The following is a 24,476-nucleotide window of genomic DNA, read 5'->3' as shown; positions in this document are numbered from 1 at the left end:
TCACCCTGGAAATTTCATTTTAGGTGCATGTTTTGTGGCAGTAGATTACTTGAAATTCTAAAAACTCTAAAACATTAAAATCAAGACAACAACATAAAACAGATTGTTTAATTGCCCCCCCTGGGGACAAATAAAGTTTTCTGAATGTACTGGAGCACAATAATATCTTTCAAAAAAAATCACCCAAATTCCACCATTTATCAGAGAAAGAAACAGTCTTTGATCAACGTATCTATGATATTCAGGTTTATCATTGTTGCATCTTTTTGGCTCTTTTATGCCATTTTTACATAGTTTTGTGTCATTTTACATTTTTTTTGTGTCCTTTATGTCATTTTTGCATCCTTTTGTCTTTTTTGTTTGCAACTTTTTTTGTCTTTTGTAATTTTTACAACCTTTTGCATCATTTTTGCATCTTTTGTGCCATTTTTGCTTGCAATTTTTGTTGTCTTGTGTCATTTTTACATAGTTTTGCATTATTTTTGCATCTTTCTGTGACTTTTGTCATTTTTCCTTCCGTATTGTGTCTTGTCATTTTTACATCCATTTGCATCATTTTTAAATCTTTTTGTCTTTTGTGTCATTTTTGCATCCTTTTGTCTTTTTTGTTTGCAACTTTTTTGTCTTTTATGTCATTTTTACATCCTTTTGCATCATTTTTGCATCTTTTTGTGTCTTTTACATCATTTTTGTGTGTATATTTTGTGTCTTTTACGTGATTTTTACATAGTTTTGTGTCACGTTTGCATCTTTTTGTGTCTTGTCATTTTTGTTTGCATCTTTCTGTGTCTTTGGTGTCATTTTTACATCCTCATTTGTAGATTCCCTGTGTTTTTTTTTTAAATTTACTGATATTAACTAGTAAAATCACAGAAAAAAGTCTTGACTTTCGTGATAACCCTAAACACAAGTAAATAATGTTTAAATCAACAATCTGTATTGTCACAAACGTTATTGTTTCTTTTACAACATTTGACCGTAAGATTACACCTTTTTTTCAGTATTTAAATCAAAAAAAAATTAGAAATGCTTATTTTTAAAAATAGATTTATTCACCACTGTTTTGTCTTCGCTAATTATTTTGTACTGATTTTTTATTCATTTATTTTACAGTGCAGCTGATCACTTCTTTTTTGCGTGTTTTTTTGCACTGATTTTTAAAAAATCTATTTATTTTAGAGTGAGACTGGTCACCATTGCTTTTTTTTGCTTATTTTTTGTACAGATTTTTTCTAAATTTATTTATTTTACAATGCAGTTGGTCGTCACTGCTTTTCTTTTGTACAAATTTTTTATCTGTGCATTTTGTAGTGCAGCTGATCATCATTTCTTTTTTTGGCTTATTTTTTTTCTGGTCCTGATTTTTTAAATTAATTGATTTTACAGTGCAGCTGATCTTCAGAGTTTTTTTTCCTAATTTTTTTTGTACCAATTTATTTCATTCATCTATTTTGCAGTGCAGCTGATTGTCACTGCTTTTTGTCTATATTTTTGTACAGATTTTTCATGTATTTTTTTAAAATTTATTTTACAGAACAGCTGGTCATCACTGCTTTTTGTTGCTTATTTTTTGCACTGATTATTTCTTTATTTAGTTTACAGTGCAGCTGCCCGTCACTGCTGTTGATCTGAATGTGCTGCAGGTCAACACGGCAGCTCTTTGTTTTTGGGGAATTTCATTGACGGCGAAGTGGCCGGATGCAGGAATTCCTCAAACAAACCAGACATCAGATACCATCCTCCTGGAGAGTCTCTGCTCTATCCTGGTTTAACCCGGCAGGCCTCGGCTCTGGATGGGTTCAGGTCTGTGGAGGGCGGGGAGGACCTGCCGCTGAGCTCGACATAAAGGCCGATGCTAAACATGCTGGCGTGGCTTCAAAGCTGCTGATGAGAAGCACATGACTGAAGCCCTAACAAAGCCTTCTCAGACGCTCCTTGCTCGCTGAAACTGAACCTCTCAGCGGAGTCTTTCCGTCGGTGGGGGTGTTTTTTTCCTTCAGAGGAGGGTGATGCTGCTCGTCGCTCTCTGGGAATGTACTGACTGAGGATCCAACTCTCAGGCTTCCAGCTGGACGCTGCTCTGCTCGCTGCGTGGGGTTTAAACCGGGACGAAAACACACCTGGCGGCTCAGGTAGGACACACCTGCATGGTTCTGACAGATTAACTCATCTCCAGGGCAGATTTTAGTCTCAGATGAGGAGTTAAAGTCTTAGAGGTGTTCTGGTGGAGCTGCAGGATGAAGCTCTGGACATCTGGACTTCAGCAGCAGATCTGAGTTTGACTTTTAGCACGTTTAGATCAATTTACAGCCCGAGTGTAAAGCTCAGGGTTTAAAGTAAACGATTAAAGTGGAGATGATGGTTGGTTTAACTCGCCTCAAGTCTTTGTCTGCTGATCACATTTGACAAAAATCCAAAATAAATTTCTGTTGAGTGCAATAATTACCAACAGTAAATACAAGAACATTAGAGCACACTGTCTGAATCACCTAAACTAGTATTTTTTTGCATTATCCAATTAGTTGTTTGGTCGATAGAATGTCAGAAAATTTTGAAAAATGGTTCCCAAAGATGACAAATGTCTTGTTTTGTCCAAAGATATGCAGTTTATGGTCACAGTGGATGAAAGAAAACAGAAAATAATCACATTTAAGAAGCTCCAACCACAGAATTCAGATTTTCTCCTGTTAAAATATTACTAAAGCCAAATAATCAGTTATAAAAATAGTTGGCGATTTGAGTTTAATTGTCATTTTGTGGAGTTTTCGAGTCATTTTGAACAAGTTCTTTGGAATTTTGGGCACAGTTAAAGCAATTTTAAACAATTTTTGAGTCATTTTGAACAAGTTTTAAGTCATTTTGGACAAGTGGTACAAACTGTCAATTGGCATTTTCGAGAGTTTAAGAAGACAAATGTTTTGTCTAAAGATAGTCAGTTTACGGTCATATTGGAGGAAAGAAATCAGAAAATATTCACATTTAAGAAGATGCAATCACAGAATTTAGACTGTTTTTGGTTTAAAATCAAACTGATTCATCGATCATCAGAATAGTTTAGTTGTTGCAACTTTTGATGGTTATCTGGTGGTGGAACAAAAGAAATACTTCATTAAAGATGTCATCTCTAGCTTTAAGACACTGTGATGGACATTTTCACCATCGTGTGACATTTTAGAGACAAAACAATAAAACCATTTAGAACGTAATCAGTATATATTAATCGTTATTAATTAGTTGTTGCCCAACTGAGAGGAATTGTTGAACTACAAAAACCTCAAACTGAACGTCAACAATCTGATCTAAAACCTGCTGGAGGCGACCGAAATCTGAGCTAAAAATCAGGATTTACTCACAACTTTCTCCATCTTTAAAACGGAACTTTTTCAAATGGAGTTTGGTTCGATTAACTTATTTTTGTTATTTAATTGATTAGATGCTTGGTTTTAAACTGTCACAAAGTGGTGAAAAAGATGGGGAATATCTTGTTTTTCTCTCAAAACAACTCAAACTAATTCATCAAGTTTCAAAACAGTTGGCTACCAATCACTAATTGATTGATTCGTTGCAGGTTAACTGATTAATCATTTTGTAGATTGATGGAAAATGAATCTCCTAATGTGATAATGAATTATTAGCTAGAGTTGCGATGATTAGTTGAGTAGTTTTGCAGATGCAATATGTGATTTTTGATTTGTTTTGATTGTTTTGTAGTGTTTAAAGCAGAAAGTGTCAAATATTTGCTGGTTCAAATGTGAGGATTTTGTTCATTTCTTTGTTGTACATTGTATTAAATGAACATTTTTGGAGTTCAGATGTTATTTTGGGCATGTTTTCAACATTTTTCCCCAATAATCAGCAAATTAATCACTTATGAAAACAATTATTAGCTGTGTTTTTAAAATGACTCACCAAACACTACCTGGTAAATTTATCATCACTGGATTTTGGACAAATATTACTGAGTTTACTGTCATAAATGAGGAAAGAAACCAGAAATTATTCACATTTCAGAAGCTACAATGACAGATTTTTGACGTTTTTCTTTAAAGTTTGCTCAAACTAATCATCAGAACAGCTGATAGTTGACAACTATTTAAGTAATCGATTAATTATTGCACCTCAGTGTCAAATAAAAAGCACACAAATCTAAAATTTGTATTGAAATCTTTAAGCTGATCAACGGAAAATAGTCTTGCCATAAATTTGACTAATAGTTATCGTTTATTATGAAACTTCATTACCTAACCTCACTTCTGAAACAACAAAGCCTCCAACCGGCCAAACGTTTTCTGCCTCCAGCAAAGAGCTTTTTGTTGGGTTTACATCTCTGTAAACTGACTCTGTTGGTTTTGGACTGGTGGTGAAACACAATGAGACAGCTGAAGGAGTCGTTATGAACTCAGACTAATTGGGATGGAAATTTTCCACCATTTTAATGACTACACAAATGATCGTAAAAACAACTGAGATTATCCGATACTGTAAATAATTAGCTGTGAGATTACATGCGAGTCCTGAAGCAGACATGGGAGAGGAACAAAGGCTGGTGACGTGACTCCAGTTTGTATGTTTTATGAAATGCAGACCTCCTCAGATGTGTAATTTGTCTGCAACAGTCTGACTGGACTAAAGTGAAACTTGTTGCTTTTCAAGTGAAAGAAAAACACAACATGACCTCCAAGCTGCTGCCAAGCTGCAAATCACGCATCAATAAAACTGTTTTTGTGTGTTAATTGTGCTCATGAGGGATCCGAAGGCAGCAGAGGAGTGGTCTGCACCGACAGTATTTGCTGTCGAAGCAAGATGCTCAGCGACCACCACATATTTGCGGGTGGACTTCATGTTCAGCTGAAGGGCTCAGAGTTCCATCAAGATTAGCAGAAGCACGCAACCAGACGGTCGTAGCGTCTCTCTCTGCTGGCCTCAGAAATGTAACAGAGGAACATGTATAAATCATTTTGTGAATCACTGCAGATGGTGAATAGGTGAGCGCTGCAGTAACATTTATGTTGGCTGCAGGAGCTCTTTCCAACGGAGGTTTTCAGCACTTCATGGAAACTTTGGTAGAAAAAAGAGCACCACTTTCTGAAAGTGATCCCTCCAGGAACTCTGCATGCCCTTTATTCATGTACTGTTTTAGCAATACATTCTGAAATCAGTCCGTAGAAGTGAAAGCTGAGCATTGGAAATCGTTTGGGTGGGTCCTGAGGTGAACTCAGCACTTTTGGGTAAAGTGGTTAATAGTTTTATGTAACTCCTACAACCTGAAGTGGTGGCTGCTATAAAGTCGACTACAGCACTCTAAGAAAACCAGCAACAGGAGTAAATACCACACTGGCACCATGATTAGTAACCTCATCTCACCACGGTGTGTAACCAGTGGGACCATGTGGGACCAGCGGTGGTTCAAGTTTCTCTTCATGAGTTCAAACCGACTTATAAAAAAGCATGAAGCAAGAAGATTTATGAAGAACTAAAACATGCAACAGAAGTAAGAACACCTTGGTGCCAAAACAACTAAATTCAAAGTTGTCTCACCTCTAAATGAAAGCATTATTTCTAAGCGGAATAATGCCTTTTTTCTCTGATGAACAATCAAAAACAAATACTTAATAAAGACCACATTGGAAATTCAGGCCCCAAAGTAGAAACTCAATGCAAGTTAATCCAGCTTTGACCACGAAAACTAAACTGAGTCCACCTGAGACTTCCAATCAGTCTAGGTGCATGAACATGGTTCTAGAATAAGCTGTGAACAGCAGAACTTTCTCAGTTTTGGACTAATGGGGTGAGTCTGTGTACATCATGGCTCTACATGGAAAAGAGTTATCAGGGAAGTGTAAAAATCTGATTATTAGAAGTCACAATGATGAAAAAGTATCCGGGAAGATCAATGAGCAATTAAAAATCTGAGAAATACAGTCTGCAGCAGTAATCAGGAGGTATAGAAGGAGCCATAGTCCCACTAATCATGGCTGCAGTGGTCGTCCTCCTAAAATGACTCCACAGACAATGAACTACTTTCACAATCTAGCTGTGAAGAACAGCTTCAGACTTGGCACAGGAGTTATCAATGGAAAGATGGAGTTTCTGTGAAGTTCAGACAGTGAAGGACACTTCGGAACATCAACCTCTATGGACGAAGGGCAAGAAAAAAACACTTGTTACGGCTTGAAAAGAAATGTCTGAATGAAAGTCTGCTAAAGAACATAAAAAGAAGCCTGAGAAATGGTAGGAGAACATTCTCTGGTCTGATGAAGACAAATTAGTTGGGCTCAGATGGAGTCCAACATGTTTGGTGTGAACCTGACAAGGACGACCACAGTGAATGCATAGTCCTGACAGTGAAGACCAGAGGTGGAAGTGTCATGATACAGGGTTGCGTGAGTGCCAAAAGTGTTAATGACATTAATAGATGCACCATGAATGTCTGTGGATAAACCAAAAAACTGGCTGACAAGATGAACATTGAATAAAAGGAATATCCCAGCAGAGGAACCATCAAAACAACAACATCAGACAGGAGTTTCTACACAAGAACAAAGGGAAAATTACAGCCTGGAACATGTTTCCTGACTTGAATCCAATGCAACACCTTTGATGTATTTTAAAGAGAAAGTTAGAGCAACATAAACTCTCCAGCAAAGAGCAGCTAAATGCCATCATTAGTGTGGTTTAATTTGATAATAATATGCAAAAATAAGTCAAAATACTGCTGTACAACTAGTAACTAGTAATCAACCGATGGACTGGTTATCAGATTAATACTTGGGATTATAATTACAGTAATAATAAATTCTACATTTCGTTCGTAGTTTTGAATCTAAATCTTGAGTATTTAGTAGATCTGTTTGTGTGTATTTCAAAAAGCATAGAAATAAATCTCAGCAAAGGAGAAAAAATCTGTCAAACTACAGTTGTTGGTTTTTACAGTGTTGTTTAAAACTGACTAATAGTTAACAACAACTTTACAAAGGACTTATAGACAAACTTAAGGATTTCTAGTGTGACTCAAGCCTGTTCTTTATCAACAGTTTCCCTCCCTTTGCTTTATGATCCGTGAATATTCCAAACCCCACAGAGTAAACACCATTTTTTAGATAGTTACATATTTACAGTACCAATATCAATTAAGTAATGAGTCAGAAATTTTTCTTTTGTGTATGTATATGTAGCAGAATTATGCTTTGTCGTCTTTGTAGCCGAGCTAATTCTGATGTTTATTTGTGACAATGTCAAAGAGTTCAGCTACAAAATGAAAACATGCATTAAAACGGCATTAAAGCATTGCAGATGTTCATGTGAAGCTGCATTTAATTGGCACTGTGAGGTTTTACTTTGTACAATGGAAGATAATTAGACAATAAAGTTGATTCCTTGAAACTCAGCGCGACCTGAGTGCCAAGTCTGGCTGGATCCAGATTACAGTTTATGCAGCATACCATTCAGAGTGCTACGTTGGGTTTATGTGACGTTGAGCTTGGTATTGCATTCAGCGTGGAACATTGGGTTCAACACTGGGTTTGATGCTGGGTTCAGTATGCAATGTTGAGTTTGGTATGTGTTGTTGGGTTCAACCTCAACACTGGGTTTGGTTTGCGGTGTTGCGTTTGGTGTGTGGCATTACATTCAGTGTGTGACGTTGGGTGCGGTGTTGGGTTCGACATTGATTTTGGTGTGTGACATTGGGTTCAACATTGGGTTTGTATGCAATCTTGGATTTGACGTTGGGTTCGGTATGCAATGTTGACTTTGGTATGTGACAATTAGTTCGATATGTGATGTTGGGTTCCACACGGCCGTTGGATCAACACTGTTTGGTATTCAATGTTGGGTTCGGTATGCAACATTCAGTTTGGTATGCTACACTGAGTTCGGTATGCAATGTTGGGTTCAGTGTGAGACTTCTATTCAAGGTGCCCTGTGATCCGGATAAGTCTGTTTTTGACTATGCACTCACCGAACCTAAACAGAACTCAGGGTTAACCCTAACCCTAACCCAAACCTTAACACATGAATTTCACCTGGAATGTTTTCGCCGTTATTATCCATTAGCTGTAGCATGCATTAGCGTGGTTCTGCACCGGGAGTTAGGCAAAAGCAGCGTTTTACAGTACAGACCAACTGATTAACCACCAGCTTTATCCCATATTGAATTTAGGGACAAAAATGTAGTTTGTACACTGAACAGAGTTTGGATGACAAACCACAGCAGCACAGGAAAAACTTTACATCTGTTAGCTTCTCTGTTGCCGTCTATGCTCACATATACTGTAATATAATACAGCCAAACTCCCAATAAAGCTGTTCTCATGTACAGATTTTTCAGTTTCAGCACAGCAAGTATGAACTAGGGAATGAAAGTCATTCAGACTACGTTTTAATCAGCAATCACTTCAACTGAAATATTGTTTTTTGTAATGCCGTCTGACAAACTCACCAAACACATGAGTTAAAGATGTTGCTGTGTAGAGAATTCAGGTGTATTTACAGAGAATTTAAAGCTGCTGCCAAAGTCATCAACAATCACACAATAAAGAGAACAGGAGTTGATTTAGCTGCTCTGTACTGTAAAATACCCACCGTGTCCATGTTGACCTTTGTTTAATTTACAAATTGTCACTTTGTTAAGGGCTTTTATGGGAATTTGGTTTTCTGACTGAAACAATAATCCTTCTTTTTTTTAATGTATTTTTATGATGTTGGCAGTTTGACTACAGTTGTGCACTAGAAGATGTTAACTGTTGCATCATTTTGTAATATGCCGCATTATACAATAGCACACAGTGCGTTACAATAAAACAAACAACTGAAACAGTTATTTTGCTTTTTTTTGGCATAAACTGAATCCTTTAGAATAATCGCTAAAACAATTGAGACGTAAATCAATAGACAAATGGTCATTAGTGGCATTAACAGATCTAATAAAGTTGATTCAAACAGGATGTCTGTGTCCTCAGCGGTATTTTGTGGAGTTCTAAAGCTGAACTTGCACTCCTGGCTTTAACTTCTAACTTTTAATTTGAAAGATTTTACACTTGAGAGTAAACAGATCGGTGTCGTATTTATTTTTTCTGAAATACAGTTTGCCAGCGTTTGTGTCTTCACTGTCATAGTTTGAATTATGGACAATGACACTCATTTCATTTGTTCTCTCTGCTCTAATGGAACATATCAAACAATGACTAAAATGTTAAATGTTTCCTCATGCTGACACCTGTCTGTCCTGTATGTTAGTTAACTTCTCTGTCTCTATCCACAGCTGCTGTTTAACTAACCAGCGTTCTAACTAAACCATGAGGGTCTTCATCCTGCTTTGCCTGCTGGCGCTGGGCAACGCCAAACCCTACCAGCCAATCAATGTCATGGACTTCATGAAAAACTATGACATCATGATGGCGGATGATGATGATGACGACGACGATGATGATGATGATGACGACGATTATGACGATGATGACGACTGCCCAGCTAACTGTCGCTGTTCACCCAGAGTGGTGCAGTGCTCCGACCAGGGTGAGAACAACCTGAACACATCTGGATCCACATGATGTTACTGTGACAGAAACATCTGGATCTACATGTTACTGTACCAGAAACATCTGGATCCACATATTACTGCAATTGAAACATCTGGATCCACATGATGTTAGTGTGACAGAAACACATCTGGAACTACATGATGTTGCTGTTAAAGTCTCATAAGTATGCAACTTGAGGTCTTAGAAGTTTATTCCTCCCAAAATACTGCTTCCTGTCCAAGTACTTGGTCCACGACTTATGGTTTTAAAGGTTTCTTCCACCAAAAATACTACATTGTGTCCAAGTAGTTCTTAGTTTTAAAGATTTATTTCACCAAAAATACTACATTGTCTAAGTACTTACAATCTTAAACGGTTATTCCTCCCAACTGACCAATTTCTGTGTAAGTATATTCAATCAAAAATACTACTTTTTGTCCAAGTACTTATAGTTTTAAAACTATATTCCACCTAAAACACTACTATTTTCCCCAAATACTTACAGTTTCAAAGGTTTATTCTAGCTGAAATAGTACTTTCTGTACAAGTACCTCATCAGCGACTCCAAAGATAGTACATTGTCTATTGCTTATTGTCTTAAATGTTTATTCTAACTTAAATACTATTTCCTGCCCCAGTACCTTGTCTATGACTTATAGTTTAAAGGTTTCTTTCACAAAAAATACTATGTTGTCCAAGAACTTACACTCTTTAAGGTTTATTCCAGCAAAAATACTACTTCCTGTCCAAGTACTTTTTCTGTGACTTCTAGTTTTAAAGGTATCTTTCACCACAGATACTAAATTGTCCACTGTTTATTGTCTTAAAGGTTTATTCTAACTTAAATACTATTTTCTGTCCAAGTCTGTAAAGTTTCAGAGGTCTATTTCACTGAAATAGTACTCTCTCTCTCTCTCTCTCTCTCTCTCTCTCTCTCTCTCTCTCTCTCTCTCTCTCTCTCTCTCTCTCTCTCTCTCTCTCTCTCTCTCTCTCTCTCTCTCTCTCTCTCTCTCTCTCTCTCTCTCTCTCTCTCTCTCTCTCTCTCTCTCTCTCTCTCTCTCTCTCTCTCTCTCTCTCTCTCTCTCTCTCTCTCTCTCTCTCTCTCTCTCTCTCTCTCTCTCTCAACTAAAGTTATATATATGGTATAGATATGCAGCTCTTAGTTAAACACTCCCTTAGTTGTCCTCTACGTTAGGTGTTGCAGTAAAAAAACAATGATCCAAGCCTCCTCTGCTGCAGACGTTCTTCAGGCTATGTTCAAACTCCATGGCAAGTTCACCAAATAAGATTAACAGTACATTTAAGTCTTATGTTATTCTGTGTTTCTCTTCTTGTCAACAAATCCTGTAATCCTTTGACGAAAACCAACAATGTCTCAGTCAGTCTCTTAATACCTCCACATTTCCATCCTCTGTAGCACTCATTCCTGAGCCTCCTGGCTCCTACTGTGGAAGTAAATCTTTCACAACAGCTCATAAATTTGTAGTTTACATTTCTTAAAAATGCTTAATAAATTCCTACGACAGCTCAGCACTGGTTTTTAACAGAGGTTACTCAAACAGCAGAACTCTGTGTATTTATGGGCGTATTTTCACAGACAGATTTATCTCCATTTGGTGCATCATCCTGAATAATCCTGGCAGGGAGTCTAACCTTCTTCCTGTTGATTTCCAGAAACAGTATTTCTAGTAGCAGGAAGGTGCACGAGGGACCAAGTCAAAATAAACTACAATCACCACCAGAACACACCGCAGAGGAATATGATGGACTTTGGAAACACAGATAATACTTGTTTGTCCAATTGACTTATTGTTGGTTTTGGGTCTGCATGTGTTGTTACTTGGAAAGAAGAAAAATAGAGCATTACTTGATAAATGTAACTTAGCAAACAGGCAGTGGGACTAAAGGTAAATCATGACTAAAAATAGATCATCTCATGTCCGATTGGACGACTAAATTGATAACATGAATGTGAGAAACTGCCAGAATTTGGTGTTGTACAACAAAGAAAACCTTCTACATTACAGGGTCAATGCAGTTTAAGGAGGATTTTATACCAAATTTGGACAAGAATCTGATAAATCCATTGGTCGACTCGGTTTTGCAGCCAAAGTTTTACTGAAATCAACTCTGAACTGAAATATGTTGAACTCTAGAATCACTTTCCGGCTGGATTCTGGTGTAAATGGGAACTATATATGAAAATTTCAATGAGGAGAGTGAAGCTAAAGTTCCGTGCATCTCTCAGATACTGCTGAGACTACTGTAGAATAAAGTTTTTCAGGACAGGAACGCCAAGTCAGAAAACTGATGTTGTTCCTGTATAATTTGAAGCCTACTAGTTGACTGCTTTGATTCTCCACCTCTCACTAAGTAGTTGCTCTTGGGTGTTTCATTGAAGGGAAAAACATCATCACATTACGTTACAGTCTAGTTCTTGTTTCGTTGCTGTTCCAAGAAAATGCCTTAATAGCACCACATTAGCTGCCTTGACTGACATTTACGAGCTTCTGAGTATTTCCTGCGTCAACAATATGACAAACTATTTGACAAACATGGTTTTAGTTGAATTTACTGCAAAGCTTGACTGTTACTTCAGTCTCATGAAACTACCAGCTCTGAAAAAACTATCAGTCACGAATGTCAGTCACCAATGTTTTTTTTTTTTTTTTTAACATAGATTTGGTATGGAACAGCAGTTATAATTCAGGACTACAATTACTTATTTTCTTAGTATTGTATACGTAACATATAGTTGTTGTAGTATGTGTCCACAGGATCCGTCATCTCAACACTTCAACACATTTGTTGTCCATGGGAGCAGTCGTGCAGTGAGTTCTGGTAGCGTTGTGGTAGGTTTTGAGAGATGGCGCCACTCATAATTTGCATGAAGTTGAGGTCTTGGTGACTTTGCTACAATCAACTAGTCTAGAAACTCCTGAAAAACTAACCGTTGTCAGTCCAAAATGAACACAGATTTAGCAGCTGATTTCTTGCCTCAAATGTTTTAAGAAACACATGGTGAACCATTTTTGTTACATAAGTGAATATGTCGCCATGTTGGAACACTTTGAAAACCAGCAGTAAACAGCCCATAAATCAAGTATTCGTCTAGTGAGGTGCAGCCAATGGCATCAACTAATCACTTTTGCTCCAACTACTGTTTTTAATCAGGCTTTTGTGTTTCTACCAACAGGTCTGATTTCGATTCCTGAGAAGATTCCTGAAGACACTGTGATGATGGATCTCCAAAACAACGACATCACTGAAATCAAGGAGGACGACTTCAAAGGCCTAAACAAGCTTTATGTGAGAGAAACATTCAGTAAATGTGAAGGTCACTGCAAACCAGCTAGATAATGGTTAACTGAGTCAATAAAAATAAAGATAGATTGACTTATTGTCTACATGCATGTCAGAAAATGCATCATAGATTAGCTGCAGTACCTGGTTGTTCCATCAGATGGAGCCTTTTACTGTTTTATGAGGAGTTACAGGTCTGTTTGCTGACAAGTACACCTCCCAGCTGGCTAACTGCTAACTGTGGCATTAGTGCTGATGAACTCTGTAGCATCAAGTTGTACAAAGGTGTCTGGTTTAGCTAGCTTGGTTTTTGTCATTTAGCGCTAATTCTGGGTCAAATTTGGACAAATTTCCAATCTCACCCTTTTTAAGAGTTACTTTGGCGAAGTTTTGAGTGATTCTGAAGAATTTAAGCTCATTTTCAGACTTTTTTTTGTAATTTGAGAACATAGTAGTACATTTTGGTCAAGTTTTGAGCCATTTTAGACAAATTTTGGGCAAGTTTTTGAGTCATTTTGGAGAATTATTTCTTATTTAATAACCAGCATTTGACAAGTTTTAGTTATTTTAGACAGTTTGTTGTCATTGTGGACAATTTTGAGGAAAGCTAAGTTTTGTTATTTTGGACAAATTCTAAATCATTATCCGTATACCGTGCAATGCTACTTGCTACACCACTTTATTCGGCATTTTCCATATTTCGTCATCGGTCTGTATTCATCTTGCACAGCTTACTATTCACCTTTAAAATCTAAAATGTGCCCCTACATCATTAACTACAAGCCCAACTGGGTTCAGCACTCAATTCTGTTCAAAAATACCTTTTTAGAATCAGTTTAGACTCATAAAAGACATAAATTGCGGTTCTTACATAAATGCCCTTGCCATTCTACCTCGCATTATTCCAACAATGACCCTTGCAAGGGTAAAAATCAACATCTTATAAAAAGAAAAAAAGCCTGACTTCCAAGTACAGCAAGAGGAAAAAACTGGTTCATAGCCTTAAAATGAGTCACATTCAGCCTCGAGATACGAGCGAACGACCATCTTGAAGATGTTATGATTGTGAGATAAGGAGAAAAAGCTTGTTGATACTGATCCAGCCTGCAGCGCTACAATACGACGTGTCTTCTTTTTAAAACTCCAGCTGAGGAGCAGGTTTGTCTTTGATCCAGCTGCTTTGTTTTCAGCTGGGAAAAAAACCCACATCAAGGCCTGAAACTCTGTATTGCATCACAACAAACAGCGAGAACAATCTGCAACCACGAGTGTTTAAATGCTGGTTGACCTGAATGAGGTTGAACTGTGTTCAAATGGTTCTGCGCACTGATTCCATCTTTAATCAGATCTTGATTATGATTCACGTCTCACCTCAGTGCAAGAGCAGAACTAAAATAAAGCAGTGAATGTCCAAAGCATGAAAACTGCCAAATGTCTAGCAGATTTCTTTCTTTCTTTCTAAACATTTGTCACGACTGACGAGGTGTTTTGCTGAAAGCTTCTTGCCAAGCGCAGGTTTGAGTTCATTCATCACCTTGGAAAGACTTATTTAACAAAAAAGAATATCCAACTAAAAATCATCTTCGCTGTTTATTTTACTTGTGTCAGATGTTCTTACATCAGAAAATGCTCAGACACACTAATTGAAAAACTTTCCATTCCGTACATTTTCCATAGAAAATGCAGTTTTAGATGAACTAACTTCGGCTGTGATTCTTTTTCCCACATCAGGGCCTGTTTCTGATCAACAACAAGATCTCCAAGATTCACCCGAAGGCCTTCAGAAACATGGACCATCTCAAACTGCTGTATCTCTCCTACAACCTGCTGACTGAAATCCCAGCCAACCTGCCGCCCAACGTCATCGAGTTGCGATTCCACGAAAACAAGATTAACAGAATCCAGAAGGACGCATTTAAAGGCTTGAGGAAACTCCATGTGTTGGGTAAGACCTGATGTTTACCTCCTGATTAGCAATAATCAGCTTCTGAAGGAAAGCAGGTGGTTTGTTTTTTATTCAGGTTTGATTAAATTTCTTTAAAAAGATCAGAGACGTGCTTGGAATGAGTGAAAACTTGAATTCTCAAGACTATAAAATCATAAAGGTCCTCAAATTGTAGCTTCGTTATGATACGAACATACACAATAAACACTGAAATGCAATAAGAAGCCTCATTTGATTAAAGCAAGTTTGACACATTTAATGGTCATCTGTTTTGATAATCATATAACAGATTTCAGTAATTTTTAACGTAAAAAGCTTTAAAAATCGTCACTGTCAATTTTTTTTTGTATAATTTAAGCGCTAAAATCGACATTATGAGCCAAAAAAGTTTTGCAATCTCAGATTTCAAATTTGGAGATAAATAAGCCCTGATTTACAGTTAGCATTTTCATTAACGCTTCAATATTTCACATCAATCCTCCTTTTCGTTGCTGGTTTAACAAGCTTTTTTGTATGAAAAATAGTCCAAATTCTGTCACTGCAGCTTCTTAAATGTGAATATTTTCTGGTTTCTTTCCTCCTGAATGACAGTAAACTGAATATCTACAGACGAGACATTTGTCATCATGAAATATCTGTAAATTCTCAGCACTGATGATGTTTTTAACTCCTGTGTTTGATGAGTTAGTCAGACGACGTTATAAAATCAGTATTTTAGGTCGGAAATGAAGTGAGTGCTGGTTTAGCTGCATTTCAGTCATTATTTCATCCTCGTTCTGCTGTTGGACAACAGAACCTGAAGAACATGTGGATGAGAACAGCTTTATTGTGAATCTAGCCGTATTTAAATGCAGTTTATATGAGCACAGACAGCAGGAGAGTAGCTAACAGATGCTAACAGCAGTTGGGTTTAGGTTGAACATGAAAACACATTAACCCATCCAGTCTTTGTTTACTGGTTTAAATGAAAGTTTCCACAGAACTCTGACCTGTGACCACTAAAGCTAACGTTAGCCAAAGTAGTGGCACAACACGCTAACACTGTGGAGACATTAGCATCAATAATAATCCACTGAGTGTTCAGTTCCTCAGATGCTGTCAGTGCATGAAGACTCTTGGGTTCACTCTTACAGCAGAACATTTGGTGAGTTTAGTTGGTGGTTCAGACGATTTAGAGTTTAGCAGAAGCAGCTGTAGAAAGTAAATAAACCAGCTGCTCATTCTGATTGGTTCACCTGGAAGCGGTGTGGGGGCGGAGCTACACAAAGCTGGACCACTATTGGTTCCTCAGTTTCTGAGTAGAAACTGGATAAAATTCTGACTGGTGGTAAAGTTGTCAGGCTAACTAGTTGTCTTAATATTCTCACAACTTTTAATTTACAAGACAAATAAAAGTGGAAAAAAAGGATTTTTAACAGGTAAAAATTAGTAGTCGTCCCAGTATCTTTTCTAATGAGGTCTGTCTGTGTTGTAGCAAAGTGACTCATTGATTGTTTGTGCAGTTGTGACAGAAATTTCATCTGTTCGTGTCCGTCTCGCCAACAACCAAACTGCATTTCAACAACCACTGTCAGATTTTTTTGAATACATTGTTTAGGCTCTAAAATGTCTGAAAATTTTGTTTCCCAAAGTTCAAGATGACAAATGTCTTGTTTCATCCAAAGATATTCAGTTTACGGTCCGTGAGGAGGTAAAGAAACCAGAACATATCAACATTTAAAAAGCTGCGATGGGAGAGTTCTTCCTTTTTTGGATCTAAACTGATAGTCAAAATGGTTGCCACCTAATCAATGAGTCACTGGAGCTCTATTCTCATGTCAGAGAATTAAAGTTTCTAATTAATCACCATCGTGAGTAAATTCTAGTAAAACTCCACAGATTAGCAAAAGAGCATTACAGCAACTTCAGATGGAAAACAAACTCAAACATCTGGACAGAAACCCGCTATTAATGTGAACAATTACAAACTGAGCCGGAGATCTTATTTCAGCCAAGATGTGACTCTTCATCAACAGATCATTTTTAATGAGTCTTTTCAAGGCTCCTCCAAGTGTGAAGGTTTCTTGACGTATTTTATTTGAGGTTCACGTAAACAAAGCTGTGACCAGAATGTCATCACAGCAGATCTGATGTAATTCACCTGATGTATGCTTACTACCCTGATACCGAGCTGCTAATGATTAAACCAGATGTTTTGTGCTGATCCAAACAGAGCTGGGCGCCAACCCTCTGGCCAACAGCGGGATCGAGATCGGAGCTTTTAACGGCTTGTCAACGCTGTATATCGGCATCGCGGAGGCCAAACTCACCGCCGTGCCAAAAGGTAGGACATCAGTCTGCTGCTTCGAACAAACCAATGGAAAACTACAATTACCCTCAAGCAACTCAGTCTTCCAGGTCCATGGGAATAGTAGGAGCTTCAATAGAAAACAGCTGCATTTCTGCTGTAGGTTCTTGAAGGCCTTTCAGTGCAGTTATTGTAAAAAAAAAAAAAAAAAAATCATGAATGATACCATTTTTAACTGTTATTTTACAAATTTTCCCGGTTTTCTTGAATTACAAATAACATCTTTTAAAATCAAAGAAAAAAAATAGTAACCTTTTACATGCTGACTGATTTTCCTTGCTTTGCTAATTTACAGACAATAATTAGCAAAATCACAGAAAACAAGTATTAATGAATGTGTTAACCATAAAAACAAACAGGCCAAAACTGTAAATAATGTCCATATCTGAATAATCTGTGTATGGTTCGTTCTTTGGTTTTTCAAAATAAAATGAGAAAAAACAAATAATCATTTTGTTTTGTCGTTTAAAATTAAATCTAAAAAAAAAAAAAAAACACAACAAAATACGAAAAGTAGAGAAAGAAAAAAACGCTCCGTTTTTACCAATTTTAAGGTTTAAACAAAAAAAGCCTTTTCCCTTTGGAGCGTCATTTGGAAGCTACCGGCGGAACCAGAAATAAATTGTTCTCCATGCAGAACTTCCTGATATTCATTATAGAGCAATGTGGAGCTCCAGGGCGACGCAAAGTGTCGCTGATTTCTGTGACGGTTTTGCAACTACCAAAGGGCTGGCGAATGAAATTGGAAAAGGGCTCGAGTACAGCCATTCTTGATATGTGTTCGCGGTCCAGACTAGCTCAAACTGTTCTTCCTCAGCGACTTCCGGTGTTGCAACAAATTAAAGCAACAGCCGCATTTTGTATTTCGGGGTAAAAAGCTAGAGCAAAAATCGAATACTGTCGTTTTTTCATTGGTTAAATAATATATTTCTACATTTAGACTGAAAAACAAAAAAAAAAACCAAGGCAGTTTATTGTTTTTTTTTAGATTTTATTTTGAAATGGAAAAACCAAAGAACGAACCATACACGGATTTATCAGATATCTGTATTTTTACCAGTTGTGATTTGCTCTTTTATAACACTTGACTGAAAACTTACACTATATTTTAACTGCAATTAAATGAGCAAAAAAGTAAAATATTACTATAATACTAATGAAGAACCTACAAAAGAAGTCCAGTTAATTTCTACTGAAGCTCCTACGAACTCCAGCGTAACCACACAGGACCTGAACTGTGCAACTAATTTAGGCTTAAAACTGGTAATTTAACCACTTTTTTAATTTAAAAAAAAAAAAAAAGAGTAAACATGTGAAAGAAGCAGTTAACACTGTTTATATTTAACGTGTTGTATTTCTCAGACCTGCCGGCCTCCATCACTGAACTGAGCCTCGACTACAACAAGATCGCCAAGGTGGAAGTAGAAGACTTCATCAGATACAAAAACCTGCAGAGGTGAAAACCAGCCTTAATAAAACATCATCAGATTTCAAACTTTCTAACTCTCCTTCAACTTTTTTTTTTATCAGAAAGCTTCACCAGATCAGATTTAAATTACTTTTTTTCTACACGTCTTGCTTAAAAATTTGGCAAAAAATATCCCGTTTGCTGCAAAGAGATTCTGCTAAAACCTACAAATTCATATAAACCGCAGTCTGTGTTTTGATGGAGCAAAGAGGAGATAAATATGGAGACAAATTAAATATATATAGTTAAATATCTATAGTATGTAGAGTTTTTTTCGTATTGATAACACGCCTGTGGACACTTGGAAAAATTCTGTGCATGTTGATTTCAGGTTTCTTTTCAATGTTTAGAATGTAAAAAAAATCACAAGAATTCAACTTTAATTTTCTGTTATTTTGATTTCTGTCATTCTAAGTGTGTCACAGAAGACATTTCTGAGTTTATCCTCCTTCTTCATGGTTGTTCTGTTTCCTTAGAGGGTCAAGACTTCAGATTAAAGTGAAAAATGAACCCACAGTGAAAAAAAAAGAGACAGAAACTGCTGCTTGGAGTTCAGATGAACACGTCCTTTCACATAAGTTTAAATATGAAACGTCAGATCGTAGATTACTTTGCAACCAGTGACACCTTTGACTGCGTTTTTCCGTTTTCTCAGGCTGGGACTCGGGTTCAATCAGGTCAAGTACGTAGAAAACGGAAGCCTTGCCAGCATCCCGAGCGTTCGAGAGATTCACCTGGACAACAACCGACTGAGGAAGGTTCCTCCAGGACTCAACTCTCTGCGCTACCTGCAGGTGAAGTACAGATGCTGAAGAGTCCGTCGTCATGGTAACATCACAGTTTACAGAGTCAGGTTCCACTTCCTGTTTACAACAACAACCTGCATCACTGAGGATGCATCACTTCGTATCACTTCCTTTAGCACCAAAAAATATTGTTTCTTTGTCTGTAAAAATCAAAAAATTGAGCAAAAAAATTCCCCAAATTTCTGAAAATTTGCGAAAACCTTCAGGAAGAAAATTCTAATAATTACTTACAAGTTTCCCTTAAAATTTTTATTTTTAAAAATCCCCCAAATTTGGCAAGAAAATTCTTGTAAATATTTTCAAAAAATGAGTAAAAATCTTCCCAAAAAATCCTAAAAATATCTAAAGTGATTCCATATATATCAGTAAAACTTCTAATATTTTCTTTAAGAACATTCACATAAAAATCACATAAAAATATTTTTTTGGAAAATGTTCTGAAGAAACATTTTAAACATTTTTTTCCACCAAAAAATGTTTAAAGATTTCCCAGAAATGTTGAAAATGTGGACGACAGAAGTTTCACTGTGAAAATATATTTTTTTCCCCACATTTTCAAACTTTAAAACGGGTCAATTTTGACCTGCAGGACGACACGAGGGTTAAAGTGTAGGACTAAAGCAGTACAGCACAACTCTCTATCATGCTAAAAAAGCAGAACAATAATGGATTTAAAACCTAATTCCGTCTGTCTGTTCAGGTGATTTTCCTCCACGGCAACAAGATTGGCAGTGTCGGCGTGAACGACTTCTGCCCCATGAGGCCGAGCGACAAAAAGAACCTCTACACCGGCATCAGCCTGTTCGCCAACCCGGTCAAATACTGGGACATCCAGCCGGCCACCTTCCGCTGCGTGACCGGACGGAGGGGCGTCCAGCTCGGGAACTTCAGGAAGTAGCGGCAGGAAGTGAGAAAACCGCTAAATGTCCTGGAGATGTTGTCAGGAAGGAGAAGCTGGAGATGATTGTGATAGATAAGACAAGATGAAACCGTTTCCCTGAAGGAAGCTGTTGACGAAACGAGCTCTCTTTATGTTAGAACCTTTAGTCCATGGTGTTGGTGTAGAGATGTTCTGTTGGGGGAACTAGAGTAAGAAAAGCTATGAGGAGACGTTTCCAGAAGCACGGTGGACAGAAGATCATTAGAATAAAAACAGGAACTCTTATCCCCACCTTTAAGGGGATTGTTGCCTTCAGCCCCTCAACCTTTATGGTGTAAACTCGCCCAGGAATAAAGCGCCTCCTGCTGGTCGCTTTCTGCAAAAACCACTCAATGGTTCAACCCCAACATCCACCTGAAGCTCGAAAAACTTCACAAAACATGTTTCCAAAGCTGCCATTAATGGCTATTTAACAAATTAGTTCATTATTTTCCTCCAAAAAAGCAAAAAGAGCATTTAATTTAAGTTGAAGTTACTGTGACAAACTATATTTCAGTGTCTCAAGCAGCAAAATATGCAATGAGAAAGAGGTTTACGTATTAAAAACTGTAGTTAAACTGCAAACATGATCCAACAATCACAGAGAAAAAGCATGTTATAAAAAACATACATCGATTAAAAAAATATATATCGATGTCAATGTATTTTAGCATTAAAATCATCAATTTTGTCCATTAATTACGTCAGCTTGACATTTTGTCTACTATTGTACATGGTAAAGTGGAACATTGTACTATTGTTTTGCAGATTTAACAATTTCACAGATGATAACTAACTGAAAAAACATTAATTTACATAATGACTGAGGAAAAAATTGTATAAATGTCCACAACAAAAATCTGATTTTTTCTAAATACTGTTTTACTGTATTTAAATCAGCAAAACTTAGTTATTTTACAGATTTTTGTCATTATTGCTGCTGTTTTGTACAGTTTTTGAATTTTACATTTGCTTTTTAACAGTTTTTCTGATACATTCTGGCATCAGTTTATATTGACATGTAAGCTTTTTTTTCTTGTAACATTGGGGTTAGTTCTTCCTTCCACGATTCTTTATTTAACATTTTTTCCCCCTGATTACCCCATGTTTAAAGTCTATGAGCCGAACCAATACTGGATTTTTGTAGCAGACACCAGTTTAAAGAGTAAAAAAATCCTGTATTGATTTATCAGCCAATATTTGCAGACTTGCAGAAAATTTTAGAGGCTCAAAATATCAGCGAGAGCTCCGAAGTTTCAGAGTCTGACTGTGGACGCTGGGATTGGACCAATGACTAGACTCGAGTGGTTTTGGGTCATTGTGGGTCAATTCAGACAGAATTCAGGAGATATGTTGTTCCACCATCTCCGATTTTGTTCATAAGTTTATTTATCTGTTGTTTTGGACCAAGAACTAGGTTCTGTTCAATATTTTTGGCAGAATTTTGAGGATTTCATGTTTTCAGAATTGCAAGTTTTTGTATTTTCAGCCTCAAAAAAACACCTGTTAAGTAATTTTAAGGGTTGAATATGTGCAGAAATTAAACTACTACTGTCATGAAATTTGGTAACAGCACAAACAAAACAGTTCCCAGCAGATGGATCCATATTTTCTACTAAAACTACAGAATCTATTGGACATTTCACCAACTTTTGAGACACTAATGTCAGTAGAAGTTGATGTGCGTCAACACCAGTTTTTGTGGTGCTATGAAAGACTCCATGCCACCATTCTGGTCTGTCAAAATATCAAAAAACTAAACTAAACTTGCCATTCTTCACACAAAGCAAATCCTACTGATGTCAATGTGCTCAAAAGTTGACAACTAAAGTCAACTAAAGTCAGTATCTTTAGTAGGAAATATGGATCCATCCATAAATACATACTTTCTGGGGCCACAATCCCACCTTCATTTGAATTTTGGACTTTCTGTCCATTTCCAAAGGCCAATAATTAAAGGTTTGTCTTCTGATGGAGCCAATCTAATCTACTAGAAACTATTCTGTGTCCTCACCAAATTTCATTGCTGTAGGCATTTTATTTCTGGAGATTAAGTCTTTAAATGGCTTCACAGGTACTTTTTGAAGGTGGAAATGGAGAAATGTCCAGTTCTATTACTATTAAATTCTCAAAATGCAATCAAAATGCTCAACAGAATTTAGCTTTGGGGCCCAAACAACAAAAAAGCAAACTCTGAACTAAACATTGGACCAACGGCGCTATCTGAAATGACCCAGACTGACCTTTTTGCATGGCGACCATTTCTATCAAAAGATTAATTTTCTTTCTTTTCTAGTTTTAAATAACGTTTAATGACATGTAGTCGAGTAGAAAACTTCTTCCAGTGTGTCTTTGTAGTATTTATAAACAACAAAGAACACAAACTTCTCGTAGTATTTCCTCGTGTATTATATCGACGCCTGTTTTAAGTCTAGAGTCACTACAAACCAAAGCTGTAGCGTAACAGCAGCTTAAATCTGAAGACGGTTTTCCTTCCAGCAGAAGTCTGTACAGTTAATGAATGATGTTGGCATTATTTAGTGCAATACGTCACTGAGCGGATGTTTGTATATTATCTCACTGCATGTCTGTGTCACCGTTTATTTAGGAGCTGAAAGTCCGACTGGATCAAAAGCTGTTATTGATGTAGAAGCGTCCTCTGCAGGGCCCGGGGTGGACCGGTTATCTTTATGCTAAACGTCCCATTTTTATAAACTATAGCATCCAAATGAAGTCAGTAATCAGGCTGAGCAGGTGTAAATCCCAAATATCTGTAACGTCTGAGAGAATCTTCTGCTCCAACAGGTTTCCTCCAGTGTCCTCTCCTCTGAATGGTGCTATATTTATTGAGGATGTCTTTAAATAAAACTGGAACACCTACATCATCACGTCTCGACTTTTATTTTAGCAAAATGACAGAAAGTTTGAGTTGGAAGGTCATCATTTGATTGTGTTTTTTGAGCTAAGACTGTCATGTGCTCGAAGAAAAACTGGCTTATTCTGTGTTTTTTGTGCTCATGTAGTATTTTTCTTCACTGTGGGTTAATTTTTCACTGCAATCTAAAGTTCTGAACCTCTATGGAAACAGAACAACCATGAAGATGTAGAGAGAAATGTCTTCTGTGGAGTTAGAATGACAGAAATCATGAAAAGGAAGAATTATTTCCCAAAAATGGGCCAAATTTCAAGCGTCAACAGTTGTTACTAACACTGGAAAAAAACATCAGTGGCTCTACATGCAATAGATAATAAACTGTTTACATGTTTACAGCCTCTTCTTTCCAGTCTCAAACAACTTGATAACTGTCTAAACTTATTTGAAGTGACTCAAAGTTTGCTCAAAATGACAATTTTTTGGGCATTTTGAGTCCAATGTTGAATCTCACAGTTGCTACCAACACTGGAAACAATAGAAGTTCTACATGTTATAGATATTTAACTGTCTACATGTTTCCAGCCTCTACAAACTTTTTCTCTCTACTCATCATCAGTAGAAAGATGTTTCACCATGCTGAATACATCTTCAACAACTTGCTCCTCTGTTCACCGTTTCTGAGCCATGCTGCATTAACTGTATTCATCCACTAGCTTTTATGTTCCTCTCAGTCTAATGTTGTCCAAAATAATTTAAGATGTTTTTAAGTAACATTAAATAATCAAAAATGACCTGCCACAGCCCAAAATGACTCAAATTTTGTCTAAATAACTTGAAACTCGTCCAAAGTATCCAAAATGTCCAAAATAATTCAAAAAACTGTCCAAAATCGCTTGCAACTTGTTCAGAGTGACAATTTTTGAGACAGTATGGACAAACTGAGTCATTTTGGACAATATTTAGTCCATTGTTGAGTCTCTGCTCGTCATCTATAGAAAGATGTTTCACCATGCTGAATGTATCTCCAAAGACTTGCTCCTCTGTTCACTGTTTCTGAGTCATGCTGCATTTATTTATTTTTTTGATCCAGTAGGTTTGATTTTCCTTTAATGATCATTTTAAGACACATTTTTAGTCATTTTGAATCATTTTTGAGTCCATTTCAACTATTTTATGTAATTTTGGACAAATTTTGTCTATTTTGAGCAATAATCAAAAAATTTTTGAAGCATTTCCGTGATTTTGGACACATTTTGAGTCATTTTGAAAATATATTTCCATGTCTATATCCT

At 36.9% G+C, this 24,476-nt stretch overlaps 2 protein-coding genes across 5 annotated transcripts in view; one reads left to right on the top strand and one right to left on the bottom strand.

The window, feature by feature from the left end:
• cenpp (centromere protein P) overlaps positions 1-24,476 on the bottom strand; it is a 150,579-nt gene that overhangs the window by 54,184 nt on the left and 71,919 nt on the right. The window lies entirely within an intron of this gene.
• Positions 1,885-23,191, top strand: aspn (asporin (LRR class 1)). The gene is made up of 8 exons (XM_023263546.3): positions 1,885-2,132; positions 9,263-9,516; positions 12,718-12,830; positions 14,556-14,769; positions 16,982-17,092; positions 18,479-18,572; positions 19,240-19,378; positions 20,091-23,191. The coding sequence occupies exons 2-8, from the start codon at positions 9,297-9,299 to the stop codon at positions 20,286-20,288; spliced, it is 1,089 nt and encodes a 362-aa protein (XP_023119314.2). The 5' UTR covers positions 1,885-2,132; positions 9,263-9,296; the 3' UTR covers positions 20,289-23,191.

This window comes from Amphiprion ocellaris, chromosome 5, assembly GCF_022539595.1.
Source record: "Amphiprion ocellaris isolate individual 3 ecotype Okinawa chromosome 5, ASM2253959v1, whole genome shotgun sequence".
NCBI classification, from domain to species: Eukaryota; Metazoa; Chordata; class Actinopteri; family Pomacentridae; genus Amphiprion; species Amphiprion ocellaris.
This window is presented reverse-complemented; position numbering and strand designations above follow the sequence as displayed.